This window comes from Hyla sarda, chromosome 3, assembly GCF_029499605.1.
Source record: "Hyla sarda isolate aHylSar1 chromosome 3, aHylSar1.hap1, whole genome shotgun sequence".
NCBI classification, from domain to species: Eukaryota; Metazoa; Chordata; class Amphibia; order Anura; family Hylidae; genus Hyla; species Hyla sarda.
The window spans coordinates 178,317,328-178,330,669 of record NC_079191.1 but is presented as its reverse complement, the minus strand read 5'-3'; the positions used below and the strand labels follow the sequence as shown (position 1 = coordinate 178,330,669).

The 13,342-nt window shown below is 47.0% G+C and overlaps 1 protein-coding gene across 1 annotated transcript in view; it reads right to left on the bottom strand.

Annotated features, from left to right (window-relative positions):
• Positions 1-4,105: 4,105 nt before the first annotated feature.
• LOC130361921 (matrix metalloproteinase-23-like) overlaps positions 4,106-13,342 on the bottom strand; it is a 78,920-nt gene continuing 69,683 nt past the window's right edge. The window contains exons 6-8 of the mRNA XM_056565613.1: positions 9,826-9,921; positions 9,622-9,742; positions 4,106-4,876 (exon numbers count right to left, since the gene is read on the bottom strand). Of these exons, the coding sequence (XP_056421588.1) occupies positions 4,705-4,876; positions 9,622-9,742; positions 9,826-9,921 (389 nt within the window). The 3' untranslated portion in view covers positions 4,106-4,704. The remainder of the gene's footprint in view (positions 4,877-9,621; positions 9,743-9,825; positions 9,922-13,342) is intronic.

Below are 13,342 nucleotides of genomic sequence, written 5' to 3'. Positions count from 1 at the left end.
ACGCAGAGGACCCCGCTGAAGACGTGTCAGACAAAAGGTGATCCTCCGCCTAGTTTAACGACATGTTGCGCTGAATGAGTCAGGTACAACATGAGTGCCATGCCCCGACTGAAGCAGTGTCAGATCGGGAGCCGAGTGGCAGGTGTGTGTGAGGACGCGCGTGGCTGTGACGGAATGTCAGTAGCAGCGCCATGCGTGTCATCAGGGAGTATACCCGTGGATCACGGGACGTGAGTTTGTGGGTTTGCATGTGTGTATGTGTATATAATATGTATTTCCCCCCCCCCCCCCCCTTTTTTTTTTTGTACCTCGAGCTGCAAGCTGAGAGGAGAACGTTTAGAAGGGAACCTAATCACCGACCACCAACTAGACAAACCTGAGGGGGGGAAATAAATCACAGAAATGACATTTTGGAAGCATAGTAGTCTCCAGTAGCGACCGTGAAAATGGAAATTACGAGTGGTACAGTGTGAGTACGCAATTCTCTCCCTGCCTTGAGCTGAAGGGAGCCACTGGTGAGGTCTGGTAGCCATGGGAACTGAGCAACAATGTGGAGCATGCATGAGTTGTGGGCCCATTGCTACGGAGACCATAGAGACTGGTGTATTGAGTGGGCGTGAAGCCCTGCGCTCACTGAACTCACTGAGGCCCTGTGCAGGTGGCCCAGGTGAGAAGTGGCACCCTGGATTTTTTTATGTGCTGCCCCAGGAGAGAACATGCATGCCTTTTACCCTCTTGTTTTATAGTCTTTTACATGCCCTGTCTCCCAGGGGAGACCCCCATATGCAGCAATACCCCAAAACAAAAACTCCTCCCCTTTATGTACATTATACATATATCCTTTTTTTTTTTCTGGGCCTGGCGGCGAACGCCTGCCACCGCCAGGCCTGAAGACCGGGCTGCTCCCTGACTCCCCCTCCCCGTGCAGTGTGTAGCCGTGGGGGGGCGGGGGTCCGTCTCCCTGCCATGTCTAGGACGAGCCGAGAGACCGGAGAGGGGAAGGAGCACGAGGCCCGGCAGGACGGATACACCGATTGGCGCCCGTGCCGGCCTCCCCTCGGTGAGTGACGCAAGGCGGCGCCGGGGGGAGTGACGCCATCCGCCGGCGCCGTGAAACCCCGCCCCCCCCCCCCCAGCCACGCCGCCGACCGGAGCCAGCGAGCGGCGTGGGGGAACGGAGCAGCGGGACCAGCATGAGGACGTCTCCCCGCCCCAGACCAGCAGCGCCACCAGGCCGAAGGAGAACCAGGCAGGGGCGGACTACCGGAAGCGGCAGCAAAGCTGGCGGGAGGGCCCGGGAAAGTGGGGGGAGGGCGGCCCTGGCGAGGAGAGCAGTACCCTGCCCCAGAACAACGTAGACAGGGAGCAGTGGGGTTGGGGATAACAGGACACATAGAGGCCGGGAAGCGGCGCTTACCTGAAAAACCTCGTAGAGGACGGGGGATAGGACCGACACAGAAACCACCAACTACTCTCCGGGAACCTAATACAGTAGCCTACAAGAGAACTACTGCCAACGATACACACGCCCCTACCTGTGGGAGACGTGTGGTTTTATACTCCACGCCACTCCCACAAATGCAGCCAATTAGGCTTTCAACATGTGCCTGCTCGTAGTGGCAATACGCCGCTACGAGCAGACACATTGTGATGTGTGAGTCGCAGTACATTGCGGGAGCTCTCTGTCTAGCTTAGAGCAGGGAGAGCGGCAGCGATGTGCGAGTACGCCGCGCACATCGCTGCACTGTGTCTGCTCGTCGCGGCGTATTGCCGCTACCAGCAGGCACATATAAAGACCGCATAGAGCGGGCCTTCACCAGCGGATCCGCAGAGTAAAGTACACTGTAAATCCGCTTGTGTGAACGTACCCAAAGCCTGACAGCCACTTTACTATATTCTGGAGTCTTGACTCGCAGATTGACCAGTCAAGATAGAATATAGGGAGAAATGATTTGCCTGTGGTTCTTTTAGGCTATATTTATACGATGGAATTTCCGTGCAGAATTCTGCAGCAGCATAGTCCCATTGACTTCAATGGGATTCTGCTTGCACAGTTCACATAGCAGAATTTCGGCGCCGGAAACATCTGGAGCAGAAATTAAAATTCCATGTCTATTCCTTCTGCACACTCCGTGCGGAAATGCATTGCTGTCTATGAGACGGTGCATTTCCAAACAGCCCTAGCGCTGCATGTTCTGCTCCGCTGTCAGGGGAATGTTCACACAGGGATTTTCCCTGCGGACATTCCCCCCTGTGTGAACATAGCCTTAGGGTGCTCTACACATTCAGGTTTTGTGATGCAGTTTTAAGGCTCAAACCAGGAATAGATTTAAAAAAGAAGTAGCATCTTTTTCACTTGTCAAAACCACTCATGGTTTAGACATTAAAGGGGTACTCCACCCCTAGACATCTTATCCCCTATCCTGCTGCACCCGGTGTTCGTTTAGACCGTTGGGTTCAGCGCCGGAGGCTCGTGACGTCACGTCCGCGCCCCCTCAATGCAAGTCTATGGGAGGGGGCGTGGATGCCATCACGCCCCCTCCCATAGACTTGCATTGAGGGGGTATGGCCGTGATGTCACAAGCGGGGCGCGACCATGACGTCACGAGCCTCCACCCGGCAATGCCAGTCATCCAGCAAAGTTTGCTCCGTGAACCAGATGTCTGGGGTGCCGCAGCCGAGATTGTGGGGGTCCCCAGCGGCAGGACCCCTGTGATGAGACATCTTATCCCCTATCCTTTGGATAGGGGATAAGATGTCTAGGGGGGGGAGTACCCCTTTAACTGCATAACCAAGCCTGCAACGAGCCAGGTCACCATTATTCACTAGTCATTAGGATGCAACTGGCAAATCGGGAAACATTTTTTTTCTTTTGAACACTTAAATGCTCAGCAAAAAAAACACATTTTCAGCTTCTGTTGTGCATGTCCTGTTAGTAAAGGCCAGTGTTTCCCATCCAGGGTGCCTCCAGCTGTTGCAAAACTACAACTCCTACTACAGCAGTTGGCTGTCTGGGCATGCTGGGAGTTGTAGCTTTGCAAAAGCTGGAGGCACCCTGGTATATGATATGGAATAGCGCAAAATAACCTTCTTTTCAAGGCTTTTGTGAATGTGTCTGGATAAGAGTACTAGAGGCCCACTGAACAGCATATCCCTGTCTCAGCATAGTAAACTAAGACCAATGGAGCAATTGAACTGTGGGTATTTAAAGGGGTTATCCAGGGAAAACACTTTTTTAATATATATCAACTAGCTCCAGAAAGTTAAACAGATTTGTAAATTACTTCTATTAAAAAATCTTAATTCTTTCAGTACTTATGAGCTTCTGAAATTGAGTTGTTCTTTTCTGTCTAAGTGCTCTCTGATGACACGTGTCTCAGGAACTGCCCAGTTTAGAGGCAATTCCCCATTGCAAACCTCTTCTACTCTGTGCAGAGATGTCAGCAGAGAGCACTATTGCCAGACAGAAAACAACAACTCAACTTCAGCAGCTGATAATTATTGAAAGGATTAAGATTTTTTAATAGAATTTACAAATCTGTTTAACTTTCTGGAGCCAGTTGATATATAAAAAAATAGTTTTTCCTGGAATACCCCTTTAAGCTGCTGCATATTTGAAAGTTTGAGAAGTGGAATTTTTTGTTGCAACCATAGGCATGTTATACTGGCATTTATGCAGAACATGTATGTAAGAACATGACAATAATCTGAGTGGCTGCTAAAAAGCCTAGTGTCTTACTGAATAAAATATAATATAGCAGCGTTTCTGATCATTGTATGACATTTTTCACTCGCTTTGCCCCATTGCAGATTCCATCTTTAAATTTTGTTGCCCCCAAAATCAGTTTCAGAGTGGGTGTAGACTAGCTGCTGTGATACATTCCATTGCCACAGCAGAAAGGATCCTGCTTCCCTGTATATACACCCTCAGAAACAACAGCTGACTGGGGGGCACTAAAAAGCAGTACTGAGCAGTGTAAACTGTGAATTCAGCTCTGGGGTGAGACTGTAATACTTATTAGATCTCTCTCTCTTTTCGTGACAGCAGAACATGTATTGGTCTTCTTTTATAATATGTTTTGTATAAAAGGACACTAGCTACCAACAGTGTTTTATTTATATTTGTTTGCCAACATTCAAGCATAGACATAGAAATATATATTTTACATAACAGTATTATACACCAATCAGCCATAACATTAAGACCTCTGGCAGGTGAACTGAATAGCAATGATTATCTTGGGTCAATGAGATAATTCAGGTAGCAACTAAACAAGCAGGACTTAAAGTTGACATTTTGGAAACAGAAAAGAACAGCACGGATAAGGATCTGAGCAGCTTTGACAAGGGCCAAATGATGGCTAGATGACTAGGCCAAAATATTTCCAAAACAGCAGGTCTTGTGGGGTGATCTTGGTATGCAGTGAATAGTATCCCCAAAAGTGATCTGAGACAGGACAAGCTGGTAAACTGGAGATAGAATCAGGTGTACCCAAGACTTATTGACGCTATTACGAAGGTTAGCCCTTTTGGTCTATTCCCAAATGCAAGATATTGATGCACAAACTGATGAAAAGGGTAATGCTGGAAACCATTAGAGATCTTGAGGAGTCTTGACGATCAAGCAGAATGGAGACCTTGGGCTACAGATTTGCCACATGCATATCCATACGGTCATATCTTCATGGTCAGTTTTTAAAAATGCTAGAAGATGAGAAGATTCCATGACTTCCCACCCAGGGTCACTATTCCTTGGCGAATTACACATGTGTAGCGTCCTTGGGTAAATACCCGTGCTTGTATAATAAGACTACTTGCAGACTTTTTGGCTATTCCTGGGGCTGAAAGATTTAGACGGCTGCCATCTTTGTACCAGCTAAAGAATTGGGGATAAAGAAAAAATCAAATATAAAGGGAGTGTTAAATATATCTATATAGCATATACTTTATGGCTGCTATACAGTGGTCCCTCAATATACTATGGTAATCCGTTCCAAACGGACCATCGTTTGTTGAAACCATCGTATGTTGAGGGATCCGTGCAATGTAAAGTATAGGACAGTGGTCTACAACCTGCGGACCTCCAGATGTTGCAAAACTACAACACCCAGCATGCCCGGACAGCCAACGGCTGTCCGGGCATGCTGGGTGTTGTAGTTTTGCAACATCTGGAGGTCCGCAGGTTGAAGACCACTGTAGAGAAAGTTGTACTCACCTGTCCCCGCTAGTCACTGCTGCCCGGGATGTCGCCACCCATCGCTGTCGCCGCATCCCGGACGCTCCAGCAAGGCCTCTGCTTCCCCGGCAACCGCGCTCTCCGTCGCCGCCATCACGTCGCTACGCACGCCGCTCCTATTGGATGACGGGACGGCGTGCGCAGCGTCATGACGTTGATGGAGACGTTGATGGTAAGAGACATCACCGCAGCTCACGGGGCACCGTAAACGGCTATCCGGTGGCAGCTGAAGCAGTCAGCGCTGCCGGATAGCCGTTTATGCGATGGCCCCAACATAAAAAAGCATCGTATGGTGATACTGCCTTCAACATGTCATGGCCTCTGAGAGGCCATCGCATGTTGAAATTATCGTAAGTCGGGGCCATCGTAGGTCGAGGGGTCACTCACTGTATTTGCAAAATAAAGTGATTATCTGGAGCTGAGCCCACTCCATACACAATGGTGCAGTCAGTGGTACGGATCATACATACCTCTAATCTGGTAATTTAACTAACTAGATGCCATGGACAGTATTGACCTCTGATCACGGCTTTCATGGCAGATGGTATTTATGTCATCAGGTTTTACCAAATATAACTACCAGCAGCACATTCTGCATTTCACAATAATATTCCTATCATGCCTGTTTATCCTCCTGCCTGTCCTCCATAGTGAAGAAAACTTGTTTTAAATCTCTCCTGCACCCTACGCGAATTAGGGTTATTTAGTTGTATAGGTGTGCAGAATTCTGAAGTAGTTACTGCGCCCCGAGTGTTATCACATCTATTCATTCTCTACTCAGGCATGATTGACAGCCCAGGCATGGACAATGTCACCGCCCTGCTCCCTTTGTTTTTCCACAGGCCCAGGTCCCCTTTAGTGAGAAGAGTCATTATGTCAACTGTGCCCGGGCTGTTAATCACTCCTAATTACATCTGAGTAGGCATAATTAGGGAATGAAGATAAAGAAAAAGAAACACATCCAAAATTTGTATTTTGATCTACTTGCTTCTCAGCATAAATTCAAACACTAACAGGTTATTAGCATACATTTTGATCAGAAAGTACAAGCCCAATTGCCACGTCAAGGTCACCTATTCAGAGTGGGTTCCTAACCTAACACTGGCATAGCGCCGGGCGGCGACCACCACCACCGCAACACCATGCCCACAGGATGAGCGACCCAGTGGCCAGGCAGCCCCACTGCTGCCCGCCCAAGCCCCTGGCTCCGGGTCACACCACCCCACAGACAAAGCATCACAGTAACAATGACCGCCGCAGAGCAACCACACCTTGTGAATACCTACCAAGTGCTCCCTGCCAGAGGGCTGGGAGAAAGCTTGGAGGAAACCCTAATGCAGTCTCCTGCTAATTATAAACGCCTGGGCCGATTGGGTGGAGCAGAGTGCTGGCTAAGAAAGAGGGGACAGACTACTGTGATGCTTTGTCTGTGGGGTGGAGTGGCCCAGAGACAGGGGCTTGGTGGGGCAGCAATGTGGCTGCCTGGCCACTGGGTCGCTCCCCCTGTGGGCATGATGTTGCGGTGGTGGTGGCTGCCGCCCAGCGCTACGCCAATGTTGGGTTAGGGTCCAACTCTAAATAGGTGGCCTTGACGTGGCGAGTGGGCTTACTTTTTGATCAATATGTATACTAACAACCTGTTCGTGTTATAATGTTTGCTGAGAAGCAATTAGATCAAAATACAAATTGTGGATGTGCGGCTGTGTTTCTGTTCTTGTTTTACAATTGTAGTCTGTCCCCTCTTTCATAGCAAGTAGAGATGAGCGAACTTACAGTAAGTTCGATTCGTCACGAACTTCTCAGCTCGGCAGTTGATGACTTATCCTGCGTAAATTAGTTCAGCCTTCAAGTGCTCCAGTGAGCTGGAAAAGGTGGATACATTCCTAGGAAAGAGTCTCCTAGGAATGTATCCACCTTTTCCAACCCACTGGAGCACCTGAAAGCTGAACTAATTTATGCAGGAAAAGTTATCAACTGCCGAGCCGAGAAGTTCGTATTCACATTGGTTGCACTGCGGCGGTCCTTGTTACTGTGATGCTTTGTCTGTGGGGTGGTGCCAGGTGCTTGGTCGGGCAGCAGTGGGGCTGTATATGTATACTAACAACCTGTTAATGTTTAAATTTATGCTGAGAAGCAAGTAGATCAAAATACAAATTGTGGATGTGCGGCTGTGTTTCTTTTTCTCTATTTTTGTTTTATAATTAAGGAATGAATTGGCGTGATTACAGACCGGGGCGGGGTGACTATTTCCAGGATGCTGCATACCCCAACGACTAGATAACCATGGTTAGCAAATGGCACAGGAGACTTTGCAAGCAGTTTTTCTTCACTCTGGAGCACAGGATGAAGTATATGTGGGCATGGTAGATAATCTTACGGTATGATGTAGAACGTGCTGCTGGTATTTATAGAAGCTAAAACCTCATACCAAGCTCCCTTTAAAGGGGTACTCCAGTGGGAAAAAAATTCTAATCAACTGGGGCCAGAAAGATACAGATTTGTAAATTACTTCTATTAAAAAAATCTTAATCCTTCCAGTACCTATCAGCTGCTATATGCTCCAAAGGAAGTTAAAGGGGTACTCCGGTGGAAAATATATATATTTTTTTCAATCAACTGGTGCCAGAAAGTTACAGATTTGTAAATGACTTCTATTAAAAATCTTAATCCTTCCAGTACTTATCAGCTGCTGTATACTACAAAGAATAGTATAGTATACAGCAGCTGATAAGTACTGGAAGGATTAAGATATTTAATAGAAGTCATTTACAAATCTGTTTAACTTTCTGGCACCAGTTGATTGAAAAAAATATATTTTTACTTCTGTTAAATATTTTTAACAGAAGTACCGTATTTTTCGTCGTATAAGACGCACTTTTTCTTCCCCAAAACTGGGGGGAAAAAGTCGGTGCGTCTTATACACCCCTATCACGGCGGTCACTGCGGCCATCAACGGCCGGGACCCGTGGCTAATACAGGACATCACCGATCGCGGTGATGCCCTTTATTAACCCTTCAGACACGGCGATCAAAGCTGACAGCCGCGTCTGAAGGGAAAGTGACACTAACCCGGCTGTTCAGTCGGGCTGTTCGGGACCGCCGCGATTTCACCGCGGCGGTCCCGAACAGCCCCACTGAATAGCCGGGTTAGTGCTTACAGGACACCGGGAGGGACCTTACCTGCCTCCTCGGTGTCTTCTCTGGTCAGGGATCCCCTGTATGGCCGGCGCTCTCCTTCCTTGTCATCACGTCGTCGCGTACGTGCGTCGGCGTGCGTAACGACGTGATGGCGACGGAGAGCGAGAATACCCGGCCGGCAGCAGAGACGTTACGGAGCAACGGGGACACGGCGACAGCGATGGAGCGACATCCAGGGCAGCGGTGACGGGTCTGGAGCGGCGGGGACACGTGAGTACTACCTCCTATGCAGTGGTCTTCAATCTGCGGACCTCCCGATGTTGCAAAAGTACAACTCCCAGCATGCCCGGACAGCCAACGGATGTCCGGGCATGCTGGGAGTTGTAGTTTTGCAACATCTGGAGGTCCGCAGGTTGAAGACCACTATTTGGTTCTTTATTTTTTTAGATTTTGCACCTATAAATTCGGTGCGTCTTATACGCCGGTGCGTCCTGTAGGGCGAAAAATACGGTAATTTACAAATCTGTTTAACTTTCTGGAATCAGTTGCTTTGAATAACATTTTTTCCACCGGAGTACCTCTTTAAGGCCTCCCAGACTGCCATAAATGTACTCCTTTTATAACCTCACTTAGGCATGGTGTAATAGGTAAAAAGCAAAAGGACAGTACTCTGCAATACATTAGTTGATGTTCTACACAAGTTGATATTCTATACAAGAGATGATACCACACAAGTGATGATCACATTGTAAAGTCTGCTAGAGGGTTAAAAACACCCTCCTCCTCCCATTTTTCCAAAAAACTACGTAACAAACTATATTGGAATAAAAATTAGTTGATATCACTGTGTGAATAAATGTTTAGACTATTAAATATAATGTATTTATCATGCACAGTAGAGATGAGCAAATTTACAGTAAATTCGATTCGTCACTAACTTCTCGGCTCGGCAGTTGATGACATCCTGCATAAATTAGTTCAGCTTTCAGGTGCTCCGGTGGGCTGGAAAAGGTGGATACATTCCTAGGAAAGAGTCTCCTAGGACTGTATCCACCTTTTCCAGCCTACGGGAGCACCTGAAAGCTGAACTAATTTATGCAGGAAAAGTTATCAACTGCCGAGCCAAGAAGTTTGTGACGAATCGAATTTACTGTAAATTCGCTCATCTCTAATGCACAGTGAACACCAAAAATGGAGTAAACAGCCATCAAGAAGTCCCACCTACCCCAAAATGCAACATATCTTACCTAACTCTCCGATGTGGTTGTAATGCACTGTGGGTACAGTTGAGTGTGACCTTCTTACCCTTGGCCGCATAAAATGTCTTCACCGTGACTTTGTGTGATTTTGGACCTTCCTCAAACACCTCTTAATAAAAAAGAAATTTAAGATTGTATTGTATAACTGATTGAAAGAAAGATCTGTGAGAAATCTGTAGAATATTTTCTTACCTTTACAGCCATTACACTTTTGGCTACATCTCTGTAACCCGCAGCTTTGCTGTCCTTTCAGGGCCTCACAGCTGGATGAACTTGAAGTTGGACAGCCTGTCAATGAAAGCATTATTACAAATGTCTCATTAGTATCATAGCCCTTCCCCCATCCATCCCCACAAAAAAGCCCCAACAATTCTGCAATCGCTCTTTTGTTTTCCTCTTTTTTTTTTTTTTTTTTTTTTTTTTTTTTTAACGTTTGCAATGCAGAAAAAAATTACATGTTTATTTTAGTCTATGTATGAATATACTAAATACAAATATTTAACCCCTTAGGGACTCAGCCTATTTTCACCTTAACCCCTTAAGGACCAACACAAATAAACCTGTACGCCCCTGAAAGACCAGGCCTGTTTTTTTCAAATCGGGGATGTCTGTCTTTATTAGAGAATAACGTTTTGCCAATCACGATAATTCTGACATAGTTTTTTTGTCACAAGTTGTCCTTCATGTACATAGAAAAAGTAAGACGATATCATTTGTAGTTTTTTTTTTTTACAATGCAAAAAATCATGAAATTTGTAAAAAAAATTAGGATTTTTTGCTATTTTAACACTAATAGGTTGCATATATTTATACTTACTGACCAAATAGTTTATGAAACTTATACTTTCAGATGTCTACTTTATTTTGACAGCATTTTTTTTTTTAATTCACATTTTAAATTAATTAGAAGCCTAACAATTTAACTTGAAATTTTGAAAATTTTGAAAAATTTGAATTTTTTTATGTGCTATGCAAGGTTTGCAGAAATTTGAAGGTGGTAGAACATAGGAACACCCCCCCCCCCCCCAAATGACCCCATTTTAAAAACTAGACCCTTCAAGGTATTCACTAGGGGGTACAGTGAATATTTTAACACCATAGTTTTTTGGCAGGAATTATTACAAAGTCAGTGTTAAAAATTCAAAATATGCATTTTTTCACAAATGCATCATTTGTGGGACATATTTTTTGTACATCACTTCTGATATTGCAAGAAATCCACCCTATATTTTATTAAGCCCTTAAGGACAATGGACGTACTCCTACGCCCCCGTTTCCGAGTCCTTAAGGACCGAGGACGTAGGAGTACGTCCTGTCCTTTCCCGGCCCCCTGCCGCTAGCCGGAGGGGAGCCGGTGCCCGATGCCTGCTGAAATCGTTCATCAGGCATCGCGGCATATCGCCCAGGGGGGTCATTATGACCCCCCATGTCGGCGATGGCCGCAGATCGCTGGACAATTCAGTCCAGCGATCTGCGGCGATTCCGGGTCAATCGGGTCTCCAGTGACCCGGTGACCAGGAATTACTGGCTGATCGGGGCCGTCAGAGACGGCCCCGAACAGCCAGGGCCTGCAGGAGTGAGGTGGCACTGGTGCCACCTCACGATCGCCCTGATTCGTCGGCCGGATTACCGGCCGACCAATCAGGGCGCCTGCTGCGGGTGTCACTCCCGCACCCGCTCCGCCCCTCTTCCGGAGGACGTGAGCGGGTGCGGGACGTGCACCCCTGGTGCTGGGGACCCCGATCCCCGGCGTTAATGTTGGGATCGGGGCCCCAGGAGCGACGACGGCGGCGGCGGGACTGACCTGTGCGGCGATCAAGCAGCAGCAGGAGGTGAGTGACAGCCTCCTGCTGTTGCTTAGCAACAGCTCCCAGCATGCAATATGGGCATGCTGGGAGCTGTAGTTATGCAACAGGAGGAGGCAGACCACCACAACTCCCAGCATGCACTTATGGGCATGCTGGGACTTATGGTTTTGCAACAGCTGGAGGCACATTATTTCTATGGAAAAGTGTACCTTCAGCTGTTGTGTAACTACAACTCCCAGCTTGCACAAACAGCTTAAGTGCATGCTGGGAGTTGTAGTGGTGCATCTGCTGGTTGCATAACTACAACTCCCAGCATGCCCGTTGGCTGTCGGTGACTGCTGAGAGTTGTAGTTTTGCAACAGCTGAAGGCACACTGAGTTAAGTAGCAAACCAGTGTGTCTCCAGCTGTTGCATAACTACAATCCCCAGCATCCCCAGCCAAAGTAGTATGCCTCCGGCTGTTGCATAACTACAACACCCAGCATGCCCTTCCGCTGTCCGTACATGCTGGGGGTTGTAGCTTTTGCAACAGCTGAAGGCACACTGGTTGCAAAACACTGAGTTTGTTACCAAACTCGGTGTTTCACAACCAGTGTGCCTCCAGCTGTTGCAAAACTACAACTCCCAGCATGCACTGATAGACCGTACATGCTGGGAGTTGTAGTTTTGCAACAGCTGGATGTTCCCCCCCCCCCCCCCCCCCCAATGTGAACGTACAGGGTACACTCACATGGGCGGAGGATTACAGTAAGTATCCGGCTGCAAGTTTGAGGCAAATTTTCTGCCGCTGCTCAAATTGCCAGCGAGAAACTACTGTGAACCCCCCGCCCGTGCGACTGTACCCTAAAAACACTACACTACACTAACACACAATAAAATAAAAAGTAAAAAACACTAAGTATACACATACCCCTACACAGCCCCCCTCCCCTCCCCAATAAAAATGAAAAACGTCTGGTACGCCACTGTTTCCAAAACGGAGCCTCCAGCTGTTGCAAAACAACTACTCCCAGTATTACCAGATAGCCACTGACTGTCCAGGCATGCTGGGACTTTTACAACAGCTGGAGGCACCCTATTTGGGAATCACTGGCGTAGAATACCCCTATGTCCACCCCTATGCAATCCCTAATTTAGGCCTCAAATGCGCATGGCGCTCTCACTTTGGAGCCCTGTCGTATTTCAAGGCAACAGTTGAGGGTCACATATGGGGTATCGCCGTACTCGGGAGAAATTGTGTTACAAATTATGGGGGGTATTTTCTGCTATTACCCTTTTTAAAAATCTAAAATTTTTGGGAAACCAACATTTTAGGTAAAACATTTTTTTTTTTTTTTTACATATGCAAAAGTTGTGAATCACCTGTGGGGTATTAAGGTTCACATTACCCCTTGTTATGTTCCCCGAGGGGTCTAGTTTCCAAAATGGTATGCCATGTGTTTTTTTTTTTGCTGTCCTGGCACCATAGGGGCTTCCTAAATGCGCCATGCCCCCAGAGCAAAATTTGCTTTCAAAAAGCCAAATGTGACTCCTTCTCTTCTGAGACCTGTAGTGCGCCAGCAGAGCACTTCTCACCCCCATATGGGGTGTTTTCTTAATCGGGAGAAATTGGGCTTCAAATTTTGGGGAGTATTTTCTGCTATTACCCTTTTTAAAAATGTAAAAATTTTGGGAAACCAAGCATTTTAGGTAAAAAATATTTTTTTTTTTAACATATGCAAAAGTCGTGAAACACCTGTAGGGTATTAAGGTTCACTTTACCCCTTTTTACGTTCCCCGAGGGGTCTGGTTTCCAAAATGGTATGCCATGTGTTTTTTTTTTGCGGTTCTGGCACCATAGGGGCTTCCTAAATGCGGCATGCCCCCAGAGCAAAATTTGCTTTCAAAAAGCCAAATGTGAC